The sequence below is a fragment of the Oryzias latipes genome, chromosome 7 (genome assembly GCF_053564925.1).
Source record: "Oryzias latipes strain Hd-rR chromosome 7, Olatipes_Hd-rR_3.1".
Classification (NCBI taxonomy): domain Eukaryota; kingdom Metazoa; phylum Chordata; class Actinopteri; order Beloniformes; family Adrianichthyidae; genus Oryzias; species Oryzias latipes.
In genome coordinates, this window is record NC_136243.1 from 18,220,458 (window position 1) to 18,245,675 (window position 25,218).

Consider the following 25,218-nt stretch of genomic DNA (forward strand, 5'->3'; position numbering starts at 1 on the left):
GTAGTTACCTGATGCAAGTTACTTATGACAATCAGAGAAAAATGTTTAAGTGTCTATAATGTGAATTTAAACAACTATATAGAAACTGGGGGAAGGTTCAAAGGTGGAGTGAACTGCATTACATGTTGGTTGATGTAGTGAATGATAATAGACTACATGAAGAAGACAGACATACTGCCACTTTTATATAACAGGGACTGCGTGGAGAGGGTGGCAGACTTCCGCTTCCTGGGAGTCTACATGTTGGAGAGCCTAACCTGGAGTACAAACACCACTGAGCTGCTGAAAAAGGCCCTGTAGAGACTGTATTTCCTGAGGTTACCCAGGAAGAAAAACATCAACCGAAAACTGCTGTGACCTTTTACAATACCACTGTAGAAAGTGTAACATCCTGCGTATGCACTTGGTTCAGCAGCTGTATAGTGGCTCAAAGGAAAGCTCTCCAGCAGGTCATCAACACCGCCCAAAATATTGTTGGCTGCTCTCTCCCCACCCTGGAACCCCTCAGCGCCTGCTGCCTCAACAGAGCAAAGAACATCATCAGAGACGCTTCACGCCCTTACACTCCCTGTTTGATCTGTTGCGTTCAGGCAAATACTACAGGTCAAGCAGAGAAAGGACAAAGAGATACCAGAACAGATTTTATCAAACTGCCATAAACAAGTTAAACGTTATGGAAGCGATTCTGTAGCATAATTAACAATAAAAGTCAAAACCAGAAATGCTTTTTCATTTTCAAAATGAAGCTGCATTTTTAGGTGTGAGTGTGAGAGTGAGAGTGAATAGGTGTGTGTTTGTGGACATTCTACCCTGCGACAGACTGGCGACCTGTCCAGGTTGTCCCCTGCCTTCGCCCACAAGTGGATAGGCTCCGGCAGCCCCGTGACCCCGAAAGGGAAAAACGGTTAAGAAAATGAATGATGAATGAATGAATGAAGCTGCATTTTTTGACTCAAAATTAAAATGAAAAAGCAATCCGCCAAGATGCTTTTTCATTTCCTTCCTCAACACTGCTTATTCTGTCACTTAATTAAAATGATAATGAAAATGGTATTTGACATTTCATTTTCAAAATGTTTTCTGGTTAATGTGTAGCATATTTCATTTAGAAATGTCTTATTCGACAATTAAAATGGATTAACAGAAATGCTTTTTACTTTTCAAAATGTAACTGCATCAAATGACTCAAAATTAAAATGAAAAAGCAATATTTCAAAATGATTTTTCCTTTTAGACTTAAAACTGCTTATTCTGTGTCATAATTAAAACGAAAATGCAAAGAGGGGATTGCATTTGCATTTTCACATCCACCCTGCGAACATTGTCTCAATATTCATTTCGAAAAAGCATTCCCAGCGAGGAGGCGGGGCGATGACGTCACTGCTTTCTCCGCTGTAGTTGGCTTGCGATTCACAGCTTCTGATTCTCGAGGGCACTAAAGGAACATTCCGCTGCATTTTTCGCATTAAGATCACCTAAAACCGCATCCTGTTCACAAACCGCTGGACCTGGACTGCTCAAACCTGGATTCCTGGATCTTAATGCGAAAAACGCAGCGGAATGTTCCTTCAGTGGCCTGTGAAGCTGTGAAGCGCAAGCCAACTTCAGCGTCGTCTGACCGCACACATTTAAAAACATATGATTGAGCAGGCCCTTAAATATAATCATAACTGTTATAAAAGCACATTATGAAGAAAGTCTCCTGCAGCTTCGCGCTGACTGCGTGTTGGTCCAACCAGCAAACGTTTACCACAGTGAAATCTGCTATCTGTTGATGGGGCTCCAGCTGTCATCAAACAGCAAATTCAGCGCGAAGCTGCAAATAAATTTGTAAATATGTGGGAATTACATCAGTCTTTATTTTTGTTCTGGACACCACTGGAAACACAAATTCATATGATGGTTTCTCAGATCGCAGCAACATTTCCGCCTTCGACAATCATTATCGGGAGCTTCGCACTCCGCTATGCGGAGGCAGCTGGCGGTCTGAAGAACAAAAGCTTGTCCGCAGGGCGTCCGAAGGAGGACCGCAGAAGGCGGACATGCTGCTACGTCGTCCTGAGAAGCTGTGTACAATCATCAGAAGTTGCCGCTAACAGAAAGCTACAGTGCTCCTAGCATATCTGTCTCTTAGCACGGACACACGGAGAAAGCAGTGATGTCATCGCCCCGCCTTCTCGCTGGAAATGCTTTTTCTAAATGAATATTGAGACAATGTTCGCAGGATGTAATATTGTTTTAATGCAAAAAGATTTCATGAAAAATCAATCGTTTATCTTTAAATATAAATAAATAAATAAATAAACAGCAAAAAAAAGTTGTTTAAAAAATAATGAAAAGTTTGATAAACTTGCTACTGATTCCATTCACTGAGCAAGGTGCATGATGGGAGCTTATATGATGCTGTTTTTGTTTTGTTTTACTAACTCCAGAGATGGTTGCACTAGATTGATTAAGAAACCATTTTCTTCTGCCTTTATTACGCGTGTAGTTTTTTGTATTTTTACCTTTTGTGTTTTCAGTTTGTTTGAATAAAACCCAAAGAGTGTAGGTTGGGCATATGGGAGTGCAGTCATTGTTTATGCTTTCTTGATATCCCTCATATTTCAGTCTGCTTAACTAGGTACAAAGTTTGCTCGATTGATCAATGCACTTGATCAAACTACCTAAACCTTTTACCATTACCCCTGTGATTATTGATAGATACCTGTTTGAGCTGTGCAGTGGTCAAAGTCCCCTCGTCCCCCTGAACCAACGGATTAACTAATGCCAAAAATCAGGATAAACAAGTCTAAAAGGTGTTTGAACGTAACGTTGAAAAGACGTCCAAACGGCCACACTTAAGCTACAATTAGTCAAAACACTGTAAGAGTCAGTTGACATTTATCACATGAAACCTTGCAACCACTGGATCTTTTTAAAATAAAAATACTTTTGATTTAACAAAGTTTAAATCCAAGTTCCATATCAAGCTAAAACTTGGATAAAATTACTTTATTTCAAAAGTTGTGTTGAAGGGTGGGCTGAAGAAGGTATTCCTCTGGGTATCCCTGAAAAACTCCTAAATGATTAGTCACATGCCCCTGTACGGATACTGTGGGCTTTTGGGTTGTCCAGACCCATAGAGGATTGTAAGGAGGAGAGGCTGCATCCTAAGAGGACAACAGGTGTGTCTTGCAGTTCCCTTGAAGCTCGTACGGCCACCTCAAGGGAAATGGAATGTACCAATGTTGTGCGATTGGTAAGTGTAACGTGAAGTATTTATAAGAATAAGTATTTGTAAGAATAATGTAAGTTGCGACGTATGCTTCATGCTGTCATGGGCTGTCCTTTTGCCACACTCTGGTCATTAGTGATGTCCCTGCAGTGGCACCCTGCTGAGGCTGCACAATGCTGCATGCATGGGGTGTGCAGTGGATTTGTAAGTGCCCGTTAGATGCTAACACAAACTATGCCCTGATTGCCCAATTTCTTGATCACTAACAGCCAGGCTACACAGGAGTGCTCACTTTGCACTTAAAAGCACTTGCTCCCGGCGGATGGCGCAGAGTTACCTGGGGTTAAAAAAAAAAGAAAAATGCGTATGACAGGCAGTTTCCCCATTACAGTGTTCCCTTGCTATATTGTGGTTCACCTTGCTCTCGTGAATTTCTTTCAACTTTAAATACATTTTTTTCAACAACGCATGTTTCGCACCCTGATTGGCTGTTGATCGTGTCAATCAATCTCTTCTGTGCTGTTTCGTCTCTACAGAGATGCTTCATGTACAGTTTGACAGAGTTACAAAAGTCTTCAATCGTGAGGAGATCTGCATTTTCTTTCTATAAAACTGGACTTACTCTTCTCTAAGGTTTAAACTTTGGGCAAAGTTTAAATTTTGACACGCAAGAAACAGGCAGGAGTGTAACCTGTAACCTGCATAGCTTAAATAAGTAACCCTTGTTTTTAGTGAGAGTTTGACTCCGCCTGGTTTGTTCCTTGTTGCAAATTCTGGACATTCTTCTACAGAGAGAATGCTTTGTCACACCCAAAGTGAAAGGGTTTGTATTTGGTTGCCTAAGACTCCAGCCCCTGCTGTTTTAAATTAAGAACTTCCAAGTACGGCTACTGGATAGAGCAGTTAGGACTATAGAAAGAAGTGGTGAAACTGGGCTTTATTGAAGGACTGGAGTCTCCCAAGCACAAACATCTATTCCTCCTATCCTTCAAAGCACCCAAAAAACATTGTGCTTGCAAACAAATCCTTTATTCCAGTTTTTCTTGTATGACTTAGCTTCTTTTTTCTTTCAAACTGTCTCAAACAAGCTCATTTTAAAAATAAAATGGCCAAATGTTTACGTAAAGAGTTAGATTTAGCGGATGGATGGCTCATTTGACTGGGTGCATGACTGACACGCAAGAAACTCGGGTTTTCGGCCCAGGGCGTGGGATGAGCTTCATCCAGTGTGGGTGCATCAGCAAAACTCTTTGCATAACTGTGTAGCCACAAGAAGTTCTGAGTCTGGGTGCCCTGTGCCCCTCCCCAGCTTGAATAAAACACAGAGTTGTGACAGGAAGGGCGTCCAGCATGAAAAATCTCTGCCGAACCACATGTGCGAAAAGTGAAAGTTGCTTCACTGTGGCGACCCTTGAAGGGATAGGCTGAAACAACAACAAAATATACTTAAGAACTTGATAGTGCTCTAAATGATAACCAGTTATTAGGACCCCAATTGAACACAAATTAAACTGAGGTAGGAAATAGTTAATTTAAATCCATTTTCTTTAAATTTGATAGGCTGTACTTAAAAAGACAGACATATAAAGGTATTTTAGTCTAAAAGAGAAGTTCAATTCAACATGTTCCATCAACATGAGCAGCGATGTGGTAGCTGTACAACCAAATTAAAAGTGTTTAAAAGCGTTTACGGTTGTAGTGTAACACATTTACACACTGACTTGGATCTTAAACACTGTTTGTAGTCATAATATCAGTACCAGTAAGTCACCCACTTCCCACATGATCATAAATATTCCACTTTTAGCTTTCAGCTTGAATTTCACATGAGGGGAAGATTTGTTACCTTGTTTCCCACATCAGTCAAAAACTTGAATTTTGACAAAACCAGAAAGAAGTCCTGGTTTTCATGCAGCATGCAAGCACTTTGACCTCTGAGTCTGTTGACCTTTTGAAACAAATGCAGTCAGTTTGAAGCATTAATGTTTATTTTCAGACATTTTGCACCTTGAGCAAATATGTCAAACAACAAAAGGAGAAACACTTGCCTTCTAATCTGTAGAGCTCATAAAGAAATCAGGTTCTTACAAGAAGAAGTGGTTTGTTTTACTCGACTGCATAATCGGGTCACTATAGAGGAGGTCATATACCATGTATAGTACTTCTTATCAGTGTCATTTTGTCTTTTAAAAATGGTTCATGGAACCAAGCTCACTTTCCAAGAACACCTGTTTTCCTACTCTCAACAACTCACTCGTGGCAACTGAAGAACTCTAATTGGGAAATGAATGCCAAGGGTCTTGCTCAGGGGCATGACAGTAGGATTAATCCTACCCAAACAGATGCTTGACCTGTGACCAAAAGCACATTTTCCTACCCGGTCCTCTTTGAAAACGTTTTGATGGATTCAAATGGCTTTTTCATTTACAGTTGTAATTCTACACATTTTACAAATGGAATGAAGTCCAGAAAATCCTCCATAAAGTGCTGAGAATCTGGTACCGAATGTATGGCTTCCTTGAGGAAACTGATCAGTCCCACTCACTCTCCCACCAAAGTTTTGAATCCTGATTGTGAGAGTGGATCTCTTTGCCGGACTAAAATGCATTATCCAGTTTCATACAAACTTATCACTCGCACAACCTGTTTACTGGCTATCTCTTCATGCTACAAGTACAGATTTGCATATTAACTTGAAGGTGTGTTACCAATCTCAAAAGTACATGTGTGGTTCATGCAAAGCCTCGTAATTTTCTGATAAGAACACAGGCTAAAGAACATTACCTAAGTTTCACAAAATTGCAATTCGTGTAAAGAAAAAAAAAAACATCCTTTGACATCATTACCTCATTTTGATAGACTGCAGATCAGCCAATTATACTTTCTAAAGTCTTGAAATCTCACTTTTCAGTTATTTTGGACCACACCTTGTGGGTAAACAGCTCCAATTGTCACATGTTTGCAGCGTGCCATCTCCACATAGTATATTTCAGTTCATGTAGATCAGGTCCTTACAGCAGGCCACTGTGGGATAATCCACTGTTTTGGATCTCGCTATTCTTGGATGTTTTTTGGTTGACCCATGATCTCCAAACTTTGACCAAGCTTTCTGATTCTTGGCAGCACATTGCATGTTTTGCAGAATGCCCTGTTCCTCTATGTGTAACAGTAAGAACTTTATTTTCTTGCTAAGCTTCTTTATTTTTCTTTTTTCTTTTGCATCTGTATGTAAAGTCGCTGTGCTTTAAAGATGACTTTCCCCAATAAAAAGAAACAGCTTTCTCTCCTCTTTCCATAGAACATTCTCCAGAACCTTTGTTGCTTGAAAATATTATTTCTGGTCTAACTTTTTGATATTTTGCTTTCAACAGTTGTGTCCTCAATGGTCCTTTCCACAATTTCCACTTTGAGTAAAACAGCGAGTTGGTCGGACATTCATGTACTTGGACCTTGGAGCTCAACATTGACAGTTTGAATGTTTCTCCCACATTGCTCGTGGTGGTTACAGGGTTGACCCAAGCGTTTGGCAACAAAGTGTGAATGTGTGTTTGAACTTAAGTATAGGTTTTTACCGCTTAATAATTACAAGTGAAAAGGAACATCAAGCTGCTAGAACATCAAGTCTTTCCTTTTGACAAGCTCATTTGTGATTTTGAATTATGCCCTGTTATTAATTACTTATTACACATGGAAACACATCTGTGATGTTTAAAAAAAACAAAACATTACTTCATCTTTTTTTGCTATTTTAGTTTCTTAAAAAGCTGTTGAAGAAAAGTTTCGGTGTTGGTCCTTTTGATAAGTTTACTCCGTTTCAAGGTTACTTTATGAAAACATGGTGGTTTGGTTAATATCTAACATATTTTTCTAAGTTTTATCAGATTCACAAGGACATTGTGCCTCTAAGCACATGTAGCACGTCTTTAAAGTTTTCACAAACAGCAATTCATTCAAAAATATGTGTATTTTGTCAATTTGTTTGAACTTGTTTTCTGGTTTTGATTTTTTTCTTCCAGTGACTTTTGTTCATTTTTTGTGGGTTCTAAACCAGTGATTTCCAGGCAAATGTGTGCAGGCTGGAGGACGGTTGTCCCTCAGGCAAGAGGAGAAATAAAAGAGGAGCTGAACGTGTCGTTGCAGGTGAGCGGAATGATTCACATTGAGAAGTTTTTTTTTGGCATTCACTTTTAGATTGCCACATAGTTTTGTAAAGCTAACAGAGGTACAGGGCATGTTTGCACAGAGGAGCACAGTGAGGCCCAATCGTGCTGGAGTTTGTGGCCCATAAGAAAGAAATGTACACATAAAGCCAAAGAAAGTTATAGATAAAAGTCAGTCTCTCAGAGGATCAGTTGGAAGACTTGTTTTCACCTCCTCGTCCTCCTCTGATTCCTCATCCCTCAACTGAGGGACGCTTGTCAGCAACAGAGTGTCAGCATGAACTTCCTCATCATCTGACTGGATGACAGGAGTGTCGGCTCCACCGGCGCTGGTGTCGCTGGAACCAGACGACGTTGAAGAAATGCGGGATTGTGAGCCACGGTAGATTTCCCTTTGTCGCTGCAGAGGCGCTCGCTCTCTGTAGACCACCTCTGCCTCTTCATCCTCTTCGTCTTCATCATCCTCTGTAAACAGAAGTTAAATAAACAGAAGTTGGATATTTTAGTACTTTTGAGTTTAGCTTGCTTGAATTTTACTTCAACACCAAACATCCACCAACCTCTGCTGTCTATCTTTTTGTTTTTTGTTCAAAAAAAAGTTGAAATGGAAAAAGTACATTTCAGTCAGACAACTCTTACAGTAAGAAATATTTATTGACATTTTCCACATTCTTTAAGTTGGCATTCACATATTTTCGTTTGGCATAAGGCTCCGTTCAATTCCATGAGAAATTTCCATAACACTTTCGGGTAACAAAACCCCCCCTTTACGGAGCCCACAGGTGGAAGCCGGGGAGGAGGGTGGGGCGAAGAATGAAAGCTGAAGGTAAGAAAGAGAATGAATGACTGCGCACCTGGGCTTAAATAGGAGGCTGAGCAGGTGAGTTAATTGACTGAACCGCCCTAGGGTATTTACCTGTAAAACACTGCAGCGAGTATCTGCCCGAAATACGATAAATCGTCATTTAATAAATACATGTATTTTCTCTTTCGGCTTTTCCCATCAGGGGTCGCCACAGCGAACGAGTTGCATGGTAAACTTGGCAATGTTTTACGCGGGATGCCCTTCCTGACCCAACCCTCTCAAAGCAACCTGGCTTGGGACTGGCACAGAAGTAGAAAGGGGAACAGGGAGCAGCCCGGAGTCGAACCCTGGTTACACGGACAGAAGGCTCCGCAAACCAGCACGAGCTAAACCGGCTCCCCTATTCAATAAATACATAGTTGTATGGAAATAAATCAAAGTAGAAAAAGAAGAAAAATACCTGAAGTATTTTTAAATAACAATAAAAAAGATTTTTTACTGCATGTCCCATTACTAAAATAAAAAAAAAATATGATAAATTAAATAGCAAAATTTTAATATAGTTAAGAAAGTCATAATGTGTTGAATTAAAAACAATGCATCTTTGTATTTCAGTGAAGAAAAATGCCACACCACCTTCATTTTGTAATTATTCAACATTTTACAAAAACACAAATCTTTGCCTTTTAGCTGCTTCCTGTGGAGTTTGAACTTTGACATTTTTCAGCTTTTCTAAATGCCCCCCAGTGGGTTAGGGTTAGGGTTAGGGTTTTCACCTTGTCTATATGCACCCCAGTCAAGTAATGTTAAAGCACTTTCAGTGAATTTAGTTAACATGAACCACCCTTTAAGAATTCTTACTTCTCACCTTGGAGAGCTGTGCCTACAGTTGATGTTCCTTTGACACATGCCAATTTGGCTCACTCCCTCAAAGAACCAATTGGTGATTCCCCCCCCCCCTATCCTTCCCATGAGGCTTAGTGCCAATCTGAAATGGAATGAGTTCAAACTTTTTAAATCCATGACCCAACAAGTCTTAGGGCAGACTCTTTTAATGAGTTAGTAAGTGTTGACATGTTAACCATACAATTTTTTTTTCTTGTTTGCCCACTGCTTCATTCCAGTGTGAGATTACAAGCCGTATTGAGGTTATTTACATGAATACATTTGGAGTGGAATCAACTTAATTGCCCTTTCTACAGTAACTATGTAGGCTTATAACCTCCAGCGAGGAACGATCAAGGAGAGTAAGTTCAAAGCAAGTCTTCATTTTCCATCAACTCTTAACCTGTGACTTCGTGAGAAGTGTTAATTTGTATTCTTTTTTTTTTTTTAATGACAACTTCTTTCTTGAAAAATGCCAGAGGCTCCTCTCGTTGTTTATGCCATCAATCACAATTTTTAAAAACTCATTATTTAGGTTTTGTAGGGTGTTGTCTGTTGTTTCAGTCTGTAGAAATAGTATGTCATCCAAAATGTTTAAACATTTTTACAGTTTTATTAGTAACATTTGATTTATTACATAAAATTTAAATCTTGTTATTTCTAAAAGTACAGAAAATTCAAAAATAAAAAAAATCTAAGTGAAAATAATTATTAAAACCCATATATCAAGACAGAACAGAATAACACTACAGAAGTTTTCAGTCTCAACAAAGATGATATTTTTGTCATGGTGCCTCTGTCAGATTTCCTCCCCCTCCCATCTCTGCTTGGCTCCTGATGATTCCCAGCTGTGTCCACTCACCTCATCACCGACCAGACCTACTTAAGGAGATTCAGAACCAGCATTCATTGCCAGTTCGTTTCCCTTGATGGTGCATAACCTGGTCTCTTGACTAGTATAGTCCAAGTGCTCATGTTCACGTCTTACTTTTGTATTGCCTCGCCTTCAGGACCTTCTGACCAAGAGTGGACACCTGAGTCACCGGATTACCTGAGCCACAGAACCTCTCGGACCACCAAGAACCTCCAGCCTCGCCACGAGCCAACTCCGACCACCAGCCTCGCCTCAAGCCATAACTGCCTCAAGCTACTTCCAGCTACTTCACCCGCTGCTCTCCGGCCTCCAGCCACATCAAGATCTCAAGCAACTGTGAATATCATTAAAACTTGACTTACCAACTTACTCACCTTGTGTTTTCCTTCCAGGTTTCAGCGCCTGGGTCTGCCTCGCCTAGCTTGCCATGACAATTTTTAAATTTCCAGGATGGAGCAGGTAAAATGTATTACTTCAATATGTGAATATATTTTACTATGTTCACTTGACACTGTAATAACTGGATTATTATGTCCGATCGATGTAATTATCAGTCATAAAGTTGATTTTTCGTTTGTGATTTTTCTGCTTTCAAATGTAAAGTGTAAAAAAAGTTACATTCAGTATTTAAATAATGTAACATATTCAAAAAAAAAAAACACAAGATGTCACTTATGGAACCTTACAAGGCCAGAAATGATCAGTAAAAACAAAAAATGTCACTTCTGCATACAGTCAGCACCATAAATATTTGGACAGAGACACATTCTTTCTAATTTTGTTTCTGTACATTACCACACTGAATTTTAAATAAAACAACTCAGATGCCATTGAAGTGCAGACTTTCAGCTTTTTTTCCATGGGTTGAACAAAAAGATTGCATAAAAATGTGAAAAACTAAAGCATTTTTTAAACACAATCCCTTCATTTCATGGGCTCATAAGTAATTGGACAATGGACTCCCATGCTATTGCATGGGCAGATGTGGGCAATTCCCTTGTGTCATTATGAGTGAAGCAGATAAAAGGCCTGAAGTTGATTAGAGGACTCGTGCTTGCATTTTGACGATTTTGCTGTGAACAGACAACATGCGGTCAAAGGAGATCTCCATGCAGGTGAAAGGAGCCATCATTAAGCTGAGAAAACAGAACAAAACCATGCGAGAAATTGCTACAGTATTAGGAGTGGCAAAATCAACAGTGTTGTACATCCTGAGAAAGAAAAAAAGCACTGGTGAACTCGGCAACACAAAAAGACCTGGACGTCCACGGAAGACAACAGTGGTGGATGATCACAGAATCATTTCCATGGTGAAGAGGAGGTTCACAACAGCCAACCAAGTGAACAACACTCTCCAGGAGGTAGGCGTGTCAATATCCAAGTCTACCATAAAAAGAAGACTGCATGAAAGTAGATATAGAGGGTACACTGCAAGATGCAAGCCACTCATAAGCCTCAAGAATAGGAAGTCATCTAAAAAAGACAGCACAGTTCTGGGGCCTCATTTATAAACGTTGCGTACGCACAAAAGGAGGCGTACGCCACTCTCTACGCAATAGTTAGTATTTATAAAAAGCAAACTTGACGGGAAAATGTGCGGTCCTTCACGCAAGCCCTGACCCAGGCGTACGCACAAAAACGGGTGAAATGAGAAACGTCGGCAGATGGAAGAAACACGTGAAAGTGACAGTGTGTGCCAAATTGTGCTGGCATGTGCTGTGCTACACAATGTGGCACAGCTTAAAAACGTGCCTCTACCCCCTGGCGCTGATTGCTGTGTTGGCCCCGACCCTGAATCCCATCCCCACGCATTTGAGCTGAATGCTGCTGCTTTGCGCCAGCGTTTGGAAGTGATGCGTCGCTTGTAAAGAACAACAAGAGGTGTGGAAAATATTATTTATTCAAGAATTCCCTCATCGTGCAGTTTATTTCAGTCAGGGCATTCTTGATTTCGCAAACCTCTCTAATTGAACTAATGACTTCCCTCTGCATTTCAAGGACTGCATTGATGAGGACACGTCCACTGCTGGAGGGTTGAGAGCCGCGTGCCGTGGAGACGCTGGGTCCAGACGGCTGCTCAGCTGCAGCATCGTAACCACTGGCCCCGCTGGAACATCCAGCAACTAAAATAAAATTGTTCTATATCAATAAACTGTAATTGTGTAGCCTGCATACATGTGACTTGACTGCATTCATTTTAAATATTTCTCTTACCTGTGTCACCCGGTGCATCTGGCGCGTCGGTGTCCCCCTCCGCCTCAGTCTCCACTCCACTTAAAAGGGATTCCCCAATAATAGCCGCCAGTCTCTCATCAAGAGGGGTCAGCTCCGGTGTTCCCTGTCCCCCAACCGTGGCAGACACACTCTGGCGATGGAGCGCTAGACGTTTTTTCGCCTCGACTTTGATGTCCGAATGTCCGATGTCCGACCGTTTCTTTTTTATTTCGGCCACGGTCCGAAGTTGTGAGGCTACAGCATTTACGGCGTCTGCCACCGTTTGCCACTCACTTGCCTTTTTGGCATTAGTAATGCCCACACTGTGCCCTCCAAACAATATTTTTCTCTTCTTTTCCACCTCGCCAACGATAACTTCTACTTCACATTGAGTGAAGTTACGTTTTATTGATTTCCTCTCTGTGTTTGCCATGATTTCGCAATCAATGAATATTAATTTGTGGGCGTTTCACGGACTATTTATGGGCAACTATGGGCGTGTCATGAAGCCGCAAAAGCTGCGCTACATTTAGGATTGGTTGTGATTTATTAAGGGAAAGATGCGTAGGATGTGCGTGCGCACGGTTTCATAAATCCGAATATTTCTGTGCGTACGCACGTCCTATGTTTCATCCGTATGCCACTTCTGACGCAAATCCTATGCAAGGTTTTATAAATGAGGCCCCTGGAAAAACATTCTTTGGACAGATGAAACCAAAATCAATCTCTACCAGAATGATGGCAAGAGAAAGGCATGGAGAAGGCGTGGAGAAGCTCATGATCCAAAGCACACTACATCATCAGTAAAACACTGTGGAGGCAGTGTGATGGTCTGGGCGTGCATGGCTGCTAGTGGCACTGGGACACTAGTGTTTGTTGATGACGTGACAGAGGACAGAAGCAGCCCAATGAATCCTGAGGTGTTCAGAGACATACTGTCTGCACAGATCCAGGTGAATGCAGCCAAACTGATTGGGCGGCATTTCATAATACAGATGGACAACGACCCAAAGCATACAGCCAAAGCAACTCAGGAGTTTATTAAAGCAAAGAAGTGGAATATTCTTGAATGGCCAAGTCAGTCACCTGATCTTAACCAAATTGAGCATGCATTTCACTTGTTGAAGACTAAACTTCAGACAGAAAGGCCCACAAACAAACAGCAACTGAAAGCCGCTGCAGTAAAGGCCTGGCAGAGCATTTAGAAGGAGAAAACCCAGCATCTGGTGATGTCCATGAGTTCAAGACTTCAGGCTGTCATTGCAAACAAAGGGTTTTCAACCAAATATTAGTAATGCCCATTTTGTTTTCAGTTATTTCATTTGTCCAATTGCTTATAAGCCCATGAAATGAAGGGTTTGTGTTTAAAAAATGCTTTAGTTTTTCACATTTTTATGCAGTCTTTTTCTTCAACCCATGGAATAAAAGCTGAAAGTCTGCACTTCAATGGCATCTGAGTTGTTTTATTTAAAATTCACTGTGGTAATGTACAGAAACAAAATTAGAAAGAATTTGTCTCTGTCCAAATGTTTATGGTGCTGACTGGTGTCCTATGCAAAATGTAATGTGAACGTTTTGAACAAAACTGTAAATAGAAATACACACATAAGCAGGTGTTGGGGTGGGATCATTCAAAATTTATCTTTAACCGCCTCCTTTTTAAGCACAAGTTTTATCTGTCTAGTTTAAACTTGTGTTTTTATTTCCTTTTGTGTTTGAAATAATGGATAAAACAAAAGAAATTTGAAAATAGATTTGGAAACAAATGTGTGTTTACATGTATGGCAAATATGTCTAACGAGATAAAACATGACGATGTGTGCACTCACTATCTCTGAAGTCATGCATTGGAATGAGTACAGTGAAAATTAAAGCCTGAAGTAGGAAAGGAAATTGACAAAATTACTATAGCTGAGTGAAAGTAATTTTTGAAGCTCTGGTGGCTGATCCATTTGTCAATCAAATCCCAAGAGTTGTATTGTACAATAAAACTCTACAAGTATACAAGTGTAAGAAACCTTCAGAAACAAGAATGTAAATGGATTTTATTAAGTTTACTTTAATTCTTTTTAACATATGATTTAATGGAAAATCGCTACTTTTTGAAACTGGAATTCAGTGAAGCTTTACGTCAAATTTGGAAATGGAGGGTGGAGGCCTGGTGCCTACAAATAAATGCAAGCATCCATATCTGACCGTGTACCTAGTCCTGGAGATGCCGGCGCTCCTTCTTCTGATCCTGAGTTCAGGAAGACATCCAGGGCCTCCTGATCAGATATGTCCATCAGATCCATCTGCTCCAGCACATCGACGTTCACCTCCATGGATGAGATGCTCCCCATGGGAGCTACAGCAAAACAGCATTTACCACATTTTAAATACTATCATACATAATTACAAAGTAATAACAAATTTATCTGAGGCTGGATACTCCTTAATAACCCACAGGATGAAAATATAAGTGTTATTAGTCTTATTGGATTTTTTTCACACCTTTGGTGACAGCATTCTGTCAGAGACAGAAATAGACTCACGTTTCCTGCAGTCGATCTGCAGGTGTGTGGAGGGCAGGTAGTTTTCCACGTCATGTTGGTAAACTTCTTCAAAAAAGCGCTGCCTCTCCTTTAGCTTCAAATGCTGAGCAGTTTCCTTGTCGAGCAGTCTCTGAGAGTTGTCCGTCTCAGCTGAGCATAAAATTAGCAAAAAAGACACAGAAAGTTGATTTGTGTTTTTTTTGTTTTTAATAGAGAGAATGTTATTTTCAACACAACATATTCATCTCGGGTGTAAGAAAGCTTTGACCTTTTCAATACAGTTTAACAAAGGGATTCGCATAACTTTGCCTTCTTTTTTCTCTGTTTGCCTTTCTGTCTCTGTTTTCTCTATCCACTTAAACCCTTCGGTGAAAGAGCACCAACTTACTAAAGCAAAAGATTAAGGGGAAAGAAAAGTTTGTTGTTGCCTGAAGCAGCTCCCCTGCGGCAACCTGACAACTGACATCAATAAAGCTGTGAGAATTCATGATTCAGAAAAACAAGTTTGCTTATTCCTAGTGTTTGCTGAAAGCTTCTGTTGCGTGTTAATCATCTAGGTGTGTCTCAAAGGTCAGGTGTGAAAATAAAAAGAAACTGAATTGTAGGAAATACTCTACTAAATCCCACTTCATTACATTCTGCTTGCTGTAGTGTCTCTGAGTCACAACACTCTTTCTAATATTTGTTTACTGCTCTGAAAACCTTGAAACAATTTAGCCTTTTAGTCTTTACTATTCCACCATAAATTTTCTGACTGGTTAACCCGTGTGCTATCCGATAGGGTCAAGATGACCTTTGACGTGTTCTCCCTACCATGACAAAGGTGGATAAAGGTGGAAAGATTTCATGTAATCCATGGAAACCAGTGAAGATCACAAATCATTGAAGAAAAAAGGTTCAGCGCACTGTCTAGTGGGGTGTAGATGACCTCATTTGCAATGTCAAAGTGCCTGGGATAGCACAAGGGTTAATACCAATGGAAAAAAAACTGGTAAAGCCTGACCTCCAGTGTTCATGATCATAATTGCAAAATAAGTTGTTTTTTATTTTTTAAATCTCCAATCTTTCATTTGTGATGTTATATTAATGTTCTATTAAATCTTTTTTTTTTTTAAATGAGGGTGCATCTGCCACTGCAATAGGGTCTTCGTCAAGCACTGAATTCTGCCAAGTGGACAGGCTGTGGTTGTGCAATCATGTCTCATCCTCCTCAGCATACAGCGGCTGATTCCCTGAAGCTTCTCAAACTGACACTGGAGTTCATGTCACCCTCGCTTTAGTGTGACGTGTGTCTATTTTAAACTCTTTCAATACATTAAATGGGTGGATGCATCCATGCTGAAGAGTATGTGTTCTGTTACAAGCATGTGTTAAATGATGTATCCAGCTTACACAGTCAAACATTTATGTTCACACATTTTTCATACTCATCTTTGTTACTCAACTACAAAGTCAAATCTTCTAGGGTGTGCGTCTGTGGTCCATGGTCACCCACTAACAACAATCCTTCAGGCCATTTTTCAAGCTCACTTGCTAGTATTTCAGCTGCTACTGGAAACACATTCTATGATACAAAGTTTACTCTCTTGTTTTGCAAAACTGGTTTCCAGGCATCCCTGAATTACCACAGTCAATAAACATATATCACTAGCATGTTGGTCTGGACATATTAAAACACAATCTCAGGTCTCTAAGCATGAGTGAGATGTCTCATGCAACTGTGTAACTGGTCGAAGAGTTACATTATGGCAAACAATTAATGTTATGTAGATGTCGCTGGAAGCAGTGCATGCAACTGATATTTACACTACAAATACTTCATGATACACTTATCACAGGCACGATAATCGTGTGTTCCATTTTCAATGGCGTCCCTTGAGCCTCAGAGGAACTACACACCTGTATACATCTTAAGATGCCGCCGTCCCTCTATCCGACCCTCCACAAACCCAGACAACCAGAAAAAACTTGCAGCACCCATACAGGTCAACCCTTGACTGGGTACACATGACCAAGGCTTTAGATCTTTCCTGGACACGAAAGAAGCAAAAGCATGCTCATTCCGAAGGAAAACAATCCTTCTCTGCCTTCATCCTCTGACACATACATTGTTCCAACAAGACATCCACACAAGAATGTTGTAATTAATCCTAATAGCTTAAACTCAAAAGACTTAAAACAGAAACTCGCAGAAGCATTAGTCACCTCACTGACAACCCTTCGATATGATTTATGACTTATCATTTCTGCAGCAGTGGGAAGCTGGATCCAAATAAAGCCTTTACTAAAGGATGTAACTGCATAGACAAGGCTTGATGATGATGGGACTGCACAGCTTATATAAAACCTTTGCCTGTAAGCCCTGTGAAGGTCTTGCTCTCTCCCTCTGCATGACTCTTTCTAGCCTTCTTTCTCTTTGTCTAGTAATCTAAAACTCATGCTGCATTACTCAAGATGACATGACCACTGGACACGCTGAGCCCACACGCAGGCTCAGCTGCGTGTCCTCACTGCCTCTGCGTGGGTAAAAGACATGTTTGTAGGAGACTGACTCAACGAGACAACCTCTGAGTTTCCCTCCTTCCTGCACATTGGAATACTAAGGACCTCCACATGCAAATTGGTAAAGGTTGTGCTGCTAGCTGCTTCTATGGGGGCCTTACATGGTGGAATTCTTAGCTTCTGACAAAGCTTATCAACCACCAGTGCTCCTATTTGCTCCTATCCCGTTTAGCTCATTAAGTTTTCTTTTTGCTTTCAATCCAGCAATTGTGACATTTGGTGAAAGCAATGTGCAAAACAAGTGGCTTAGAAAATGTTATTGAAAAATGAGTAAGCCCAGATAGTACACACAAAAAAACGCTTTGTTGTCATAACATTTTCTGATTAATTTATATGAAGGATAAAGAAGAAAAATAAGTTTTAACATAGTGTCAGGTAGGGAGGGCTGGTGACCATGAAAGACCCAAAATGCAGAGATGGGAGCCACACAGTTTCAAGGCAAGGGGTTTAATCTTAAACTAAAGTGCTGCAGAGCAGGGAAACAAAACAAAACTTACTGTGGGTTAACATGAAAACATGGCAGAAGACAGTCAGGGAAGAGACGGTAATGGACCAGCACAAGAAGAAGGCAGAGACAAGACTTAAATACAGACAGGACTGACAAGACACAGGAGAGATTGGAACCAGGGAAGTAAAAAATCAAAATCATGACATAACAGTAAACCTTTCAAAATAAAACAGGAAACAGAACTCAAACATGACAGAAACAAATAGGAAAGCAAAAACCAATACAAAGAAACCCAAACAATGGCACATAGATTTTTAGGGGCGTAACAATTATTTGATGTAATCGATGAATCAATTTATAGTCCTACGATCCATCCATATCAATCTGTCTGAGACAAATTGTTAATCGAATCTACCTAATCTATTATAAAATTGTTTCAAAATAAAATAAATTGATTGTAATCATTATTGGAAAATACAGTTCAGCACAGTAGGTGTCATCAGAGCAGACAACACACATGTAATGGCAGCAAAAACTGATCAGCCCATCATTACAGTCCAATCTGAAACACTTTGAATTTTGTAAAAACATGTGATCATGCAGTGTGGTAGAATGTTCTAATAATGTTCTGTTTGTTTTGCTTTGATGTGGAAAAACAACAGTGGGTGGAACTTTAAGAAGCTAAAATGTGAATGGATTTGACATAAATTCTTGTTTACTGATTTGTTTGTACACATATTTAATTTACTCTTCATTATCTTGCAAGAAATATAAAGAATCTGGAAAACTTCACCTGCACAGTTCAGTACCCAGGTATTTTTCTCTCTGAGACACAATGGTTGAATTTCTGGCTAAAGATGTCCTGGATCCATTTTAGGTCAGTGAATCAGATCGTTAAGGAACCAATATTAATCGAATTGGTGTTAAAATGAATTGCTACACCCCTAGAATATATTGACAAACTTCAAAGTTTTGACTCTTCAAAAACATCCCCCAACAATCCTATTGTCACTTGAAGGCAGAGCTTCTTCCTCTCACCCAGCTTTGCTTGTGCTATCTCAGCCCTCACTTAACCATTATTACTTCAGAGCCACGCTTACATAATCCCACTATATTGCAAGTGCACACCCGTCAATACCTCTGTCCGCTATTCTATGCAGCATGACTTTCCTCTCTTGCTTATTTGTTATTTATTGAAATGCATGCAAGATGTTTGCATTGGCTGAGAGTGCTGTTAAGAAATGAGAACAGAGAGAGAGCGAATAAAACGATAGGAGCTTCAGGTTATGCAACATAATTCTGGCTTCTGTTGTTGCTTTTATTAAGTAAATGTTAAGTCAATAATCTGGGATTTAGTGCATCTGCTTCCCTCTAAAGAGCATCACATTCTGTAAAGAAAGGGCACTATGCATATTTGATGGTGATGAAAAAGTATAAAGATTTTCGTCCTGACTGCAGGGCTATGCTTTGCTACATTTCTTATTTTCAGCATATCTACACACCGTTGCATCTAACGGTGCAATTTACAAAGATGAGAGTGGAGGTGAAAGTCCAAGTGCCATAGATCCCAATTTAGTTGAAGCACATGATTTTCCCTTCTTCAGAGAGAATCTCAGTTCAGATTTTTGATCCTTAAACTCTCCTATCCTAAACAAAAACACACACACACACAAATTGTACACATCCTCATTCAAGTGAATGGATGTTTTAAATTGATACTTTTCATTCTGGGTTGTTTGTGGGAATATTTTCATCTCATGCGGAAAGAAACAAATGTTCCCATTAATCCCTGAAGTCACATGCTTTGGCAGTTCACATGTTTCAAGTGGAAAGAAGTCCCATGACCCTCGTTCTGTTTCCAGTGAACAAAGATGTGAGATGTGTCTGAGAGCAAGAGAAGTAGTGCGTGGGTTTTGCTTTAAGGCAAGTCTCCCCTCCCCAGAGGAGCTGACTGTTGTGTGAAGCATCTCTCAGCGGTGGACAGCCATGTAATTTTAAGGAATTATTGCTACCGTTATTTATGAAGCTAAATGCTCTTTTCTGCTTGCCTTGTAGCCACACCAGTCCATCAAACATAAATCATTTACGAGTGAGATCACTGCACCACGATTGTCACCTTCCCCCAGAGTGCCTCCCCACTCCCCCCCTCCCTTCTCACACACTTAACCATAAAGGAAATGAATCAATACTGACCATTTATCATGTCTCGCCTCTTTCTACACCAAGCAGCAATGCCAGCATGTTAGCCCACGTCATACTGCAGGGACCTGAAGGCTGGAGTAAACGCTACTTCGAATTAACAAATTTTTTTGAATTTTCAGATTATGTTTACTATTTTTATGTGTTTGTTTTTTTTTGCATCTTTAAGTCCACGTGCTTTAGGTTAATCTCATCACATCTGGAACCTCAAGATTATCCTAGAGGTGGCTCAGCAAGTGTCTGATCAGATTTTGCATCACCATTTTAGAAACATCCCCAAATCTATTAAAGTACTTTGCACATTTGACCTGCAGCCTTGCTTACAGATCCCCTTTTAGGCCAATCAAAACAGCTGTCTCACACGCACCTCTGTGCACATTAAAGCTTGTGCGCACACACAGCATTTCACTGAGGCAGCAGGTCGCGGTGGGAAACAGCAGCATATTCTCCTGATACTTGATCAGCAGACCTGCAAGGTAATATGTTTAGTCCTGATGAAAGCAGCTCCAAATCTTTCTGCTCACATAGAGACCTTTTTCTTTCTGAATCTCAGCTGTATCAACAGAGTTGGTTCATTTAGGGAGCTCAGGCTAATCTGCTGCAGCTCATATAGCCTGTGGCTGTGATTATAATTTTAAACAATGAGAACTTTGAATTGGGCTCCTAATTAAGGAGGAAAGAGGATGGATCAGCTGGACATGCTTTTTTTTTTTAACAAGAAAAAAAATGCACTGAAACAAATGGATTTAGTTTTACATAACAGCCATGCCCTTCGAAATGCAACAGTAAAGATATTTAGAGAGCAAATGGAAATTGTTTTAAAAAAGCCTTCCATTACAAATTTAGCATTGTTCAAGGAAGTAAGACTGAAATATTTGTGTCCTCATTTGCAAGAAAGATAACGCGTTGGCCCACAGTGAGTTGACATTAAGAATCACTGCAACAAATGACCCCTCAGCAGCAAATACAAGAAGACTAACATAAAGTTGTATGTATCCAGATGAACTCTGTTTTTGGCCACATATCTGCTTTCTTAAACTTTCAGTTACTTACATGCCAGACGTTTGTTGTGATGTGTTGACCCGGCAGACGACATCATCCAGTGGCGTGGTTCTGGTTGAAGATTGTTTACCTTGGACGGTGGGCTTGTTGTGTCCCCTCCTGTCAAGGCTCCAGGACAGGATGCTGGTGTGTGGAGTGAAGAGTCATCTAGTCATTGCATCTCTTGACTTTGAAGACCGGACTAGCAAATATACAGTACACTCCCATGACCCTTCCTCTTTTGCCTCCTGTCTTTCGCCTCCTCTGCTTTCTTGCTGTTTGCTGACTCCCCCCCCACCCCCACCCCAACCTCTGCTCTGATTTGCTGTTTCTTTCTTTTTTTTCTTTCTTTTTTTTTGTCGAGGCTTTCCCTCTCGCTGCTTCACACTCTCATCTCCCCCGGCTCTCTGCGTCTCAAACAGGCACACACACTTTCTCCTGCCCTGTCAGACTCACTAAGTAGGGTTATAAGGAGATGTTCAGCTTAGACCTCAGTGTGTGTGGTTGTATGTGTGTGTTGAGGATTAATAGTCAATGACAGTGTGGCATGTACCATTTGGGCACTGTGTGTGTGTGGGGGGGGGCAGCAAGATCAAGAATAGCTTTTAAATTGTATTAAGGAGTGTAGCAGCTATTGTGCAATGGGTGCCTTGCTTCAGCTGTTCCATGTTTTTGCTTTTATTAACTAATTTCACTTTAATAAAAAAAAAAACTAAACAGAAAAACTGTAACAAACAGGACGAAATATTTTAGATTAATAGTAAAAAAATTACTTTGATTAATCGGCTCAATAGTGGGAGGAAATAAGTTGTAAGTGTAGGGGGACTTTCAAGATCTCTCCGTATTGACTGTTAAAGTCTTGTAAAAAAAAATACAGGATACCATTAAGATTCAGCCTGTGTGGACTCCCAAAGTAACGTCCTCTTTTTTTTTTTTTTTTAACTTGTCCTGTCCAACAGCTGGGCAGACAGATGAGAGCTGAGGGCCTCTTGTGTTGGACATATTTTACTTTAACAAGAGGGGTTATTAATCTTCAGACAAACCAAAGGTATGTCTGAATAAACCCCTTTTGTAATTGAGGCCAAACTTTATTAATTTCAATCATGTCTGAAAATCTTTGGTGTTGGACCGGACGGAAAAGGAAAGAGGGGAAGAAGAGAGAGGGACGTTAGAGAGAGGGGGGGTAGGGGGTGATAATAGGAGGGGAAGGGGGATAAGACCATGAAGCAGCATAAAGCAACAAGTTTACTGGTGGTTAATCATTATGGTAAGGTTCAAATGTAGTAAAAAACAAAAAAACGAAACAAAAAAAGGGGCGGAGCCTGTCCACACACACACTGAAATGTATTAAACACACCTGCTAGCTGCAAAAATGTCCACCTGTCGACATGTACACAAAACAGATAGTGTTCACACGCATACTTATGCCTTAAAACCAACTAGTGTGAAATATTTCAGTCATTCAGTCATGCAAACTGTTAGTGCAAAGGTGAGCTAACACCAGTGCTCAGGTGAGTGTTTATGTTCTTCTAAAATGGGTGGTGGAACGTGAAAAGAAGGAAGGAGAGTGCCCAGCCATCCCCACCCCAAGACCCCCACCGCAGCAGCAGCGGCAGCCGGAATCCTCCCAACGCCACACGGGAACCGGCAGGGAACAACCGCCGCCCGGGCGACCAAGCCCGCCACCCAGGCCAGGGCCAGCAGGGCCGCCGCAAGGCCCCCAGAGCCAGAGGCCAAGGAGGCACGGAGGGAAAGAGAGCGCCGCCCCAGCCCAACCAGGAGAGCAGCCCCCCCGCCGCGCCGGGAGAACCCAACGCAGGGCCCCACCGGAGAAGGACGCCCACAGCCCCAAATGAGCACCCCACCACCACCCAGGAGTTCCGGGCATCCCCCCGCCCCAACCCCAGATACGAGCAAGGACCCCCCAAGGGAGACCCGCTCCGCACTCCAGGCAGCCATCCGCCCGGCCCACGGTTGGTCCAGGGAGGAGCGAGGCAGGGGCCTGCCGCCCCCGCCCAGGAGGGGGGAACCCCGGGGAAAAAAGAGGGCCCACAAGGGGTGTTGTAAATATGGCCCGACCAGGCTCGGCCACAGTTGGAAATTTGGCGGGGCCCAGCACTCAGGAGCGAGGACCAGAACCCACCCCCCAGGGACCAGACACCCCCGGCTCAGATGTAATGTGAACCCCCCCACCGTGCGGAGAGAGCACTGCCGGGCCCAGGAAGCCGGCACCCCGGGGACACGGCCGCCGTTGCAAAGGGGCCCGTACCCCCCACCAGGGAAGAGGCAGGGGACAGATGGACCCAGGTCCCACCTTCCTTGCAAAATGTGTGTGCGTGTATGTGTGTGTGAGAGGGTGTGTGTGTGCATGTGTGTGTGTTTATGTTGGGATGTATATATTGAGGGGGGAGGGGTGTGTGTACTAAGGGGGGTGCAGTTAAAATTGGCGGGTAGGGCACTAAGGGGACATCTCCTGATTACTCACAGTGACGTCCCCTCACCCTCCCCACCAAGGGGCCCTAAATGTCTAAGGTGCGGTTAAAATTGGCGGGTAGGGTGCTAGGAGGACATCCGCTGCTTGCTGGTAGTGATGTCCAAGCACCCCCCCTACCAAGGGCCCTACATGTCTAAGGTGCAAATAAAACCGAAAGAGGGGGGGCCCACTCCATACGGCAACCATAGGAGGGGGGCCACTGCCTAGTAAACCCCCCCCCCAAGGCTCATCGCAGGCTAAGCCCCCCACCCCCTCACCCTATTATGAGGTTATATGAGGAAGGGGGTAAGTTGGGGACAGCTGATAGACTGTCCCCCGGTGGTCAAACAGCTGTCCCCCCCCCCCCCCCCAGCAAGGGGGCCAGGCCCACCCAGCCCAGGGGCCCCACCCCTGGAGGCGCCGACACCCCAGGCCCAGCACCACCCCCCCACACACAGAGAGAGAGGAGCCAGAAAGCGCCGGCCCCCCCGGAGCAAGCCCAGGCCCCCACCCCCAAACGCCGGCCCTAAAAGAGCTCTGGTCAGGCCTCGACGGGACCGAGGCAGCCAACCGGCCGGGGAAACCGCCGATGGCCTCAGCGGAGACCCCGACCCGTCAACCCCCCCTGCCCCGTACAAAGTAACGTCCTCTAATGCATCAAAGGTGCCGTTTGTACAGTGAAAATGCAGTTCTTACCAATTCTAAAATAGAATTTTCTCAGGTTCCCAGCAACAACTAGGGCTACTGTAAAGCAATTAAAGCATTGTGCTTGTGTCACAGACTGTTCAACAAGCTGAATCATGAGGAAAAGAGATGTTCTCAGTTGTTTCTAAGTCATGGCTTTGTTTTTCCCAAAAACGATGTGCCTTGCAAGCTCTCATAAACTGTTACAGGAGCCATGGAAGGTTCTGAGTAACCTGCATTTTTCATGAAGGCTTTGGTGACATGCCTTTGATTTAGTTTTAAGACTTGTGTGACTCACAAATGTTTACGCATTCAACTTGAGTCTCCCTATTACGTTTATAGGGATGTTTGTTTCATTTCTCCAAATAGAAACAGGTTATAGAAGGCTTTTTGTCAACTTCCTTAAGACGGCGTTGTTACATTTTATGCTTAAATGCATTCATACTCTGTCATTGGTTGAATATGTTCATTAAAGTAGTCTGTGCTCTTCAATTTGATGTAAACGGGAGCTTTCAATCATGCATTCTGTATGCCTCCTGTTACCAAGCAAACATCCCACTGAATGGATTTATGGGGCTTATCCAAAACACAATCAAACCAATCATTGAGATTTCTTTAGAGTTAAAAAAAATTGCAAAATGGGTGATAGAGATTTTTTTACCATTTGTTTGTGTTTTATTTATTTATTATGCTCGCTCTGATGAAGGTGTCGCCAACGCAAGGCTGTCTCACAAGAAATACCACCCAAAAAAATTGATTTTGTCTGGTGGGATGTTTGCTACAACAGTTTTACAATTGTGAATCAAAAGTTTCAATTTTAATAGATGATTTGGAGATAAACTTAAACAAAAAGAAGCCAAGAATCATGAAAACCTATTAACATTCACAGAATTGCTGCACTGATGACCTAACACAATTTAAGAAGCCATTGCCCTTCATGAAAGTCTTTATTAATAATAACATTTAGGCTTAATGGTTTCTCAGGAGGTAATTTCATCAATTATTTAGCAGCAGCAGGAGTCCCTCTGCTCTTGATATTTCACCACTTAAAGACTAAGCCTCTTTTGTATCTATTTTCCAACAACTTTATAATACCTTGAAATATTATTAGAATTTTTAACT

At 41.7% G+C, this 25,218-nt stretch overlaps 1 protein-coding gene across 2 annotated transcripts; it reads right to left on the bottom strand.

The window, feature by feature from the left end:
- Positions 1-5,187: 5,187 nt before the first annotated feature.
- Positions 5,188-21,231, bottom strand: LOC101175565 (dysbindin). Of its 2 annotated transcripts, none has more exons than XM_023956723.2 (4): positions 20,952-21,231; positions 14,690-14,839; positions 14,359-14,502; positions 5,188-7,842 (listed from the first exon to the last, which is right to left on the bottom strand). In XM_023956723.2, exons 1-4 carry the CDS (start codon positions 20,995-20,997, stop codon positions 7,550-7,552), a joined length of 633 nt encoding a protein of 210 aa, XP_023812491.1. In that variant the 5' UTR covers positions 20,998-21,231; the 3' UTR covers positions 5,188-7,549. The 2 variants fall into 2 exon arrangements, with proteins under 2 accessions (XP_023812491.1, XP_078806554.1); XM_078950428.1 differs by lacking the exon at positions 20,952-21,231 and adding an exon at positions 17,749-17,887.
- Positions 21,232-25,218: the final 3,987 nt, after the last annotated feature.

What these genes read in the sequence shown, in the direction of transcription:
- LOC101175565 (XM_023956723.2), bottom strand. Translation starts at nt 20,997, where the DNA reads ATGATGTCGTCTGCCGGGTCAACACATCACAACAAACGTCTGGCAT. An exon ending in GCAGATCGACTGCAGGAAAC is followed by an intron (nt 14,503 to 14,689) that starts GTGAGTCTATTT and finishes GTTTTGCTGTAG; the next exon opens with CTCCCATGGGGAGCATCTCA. An exon ending in GCCGGCATCTCCAGGACTAG is followed by an intron (nt 7,843 to 14,358) that starts GTACACGGTCAG and finishes TTCTGTTTACAG; the next exon opens with AGGATGATGAAGACGAAGAG.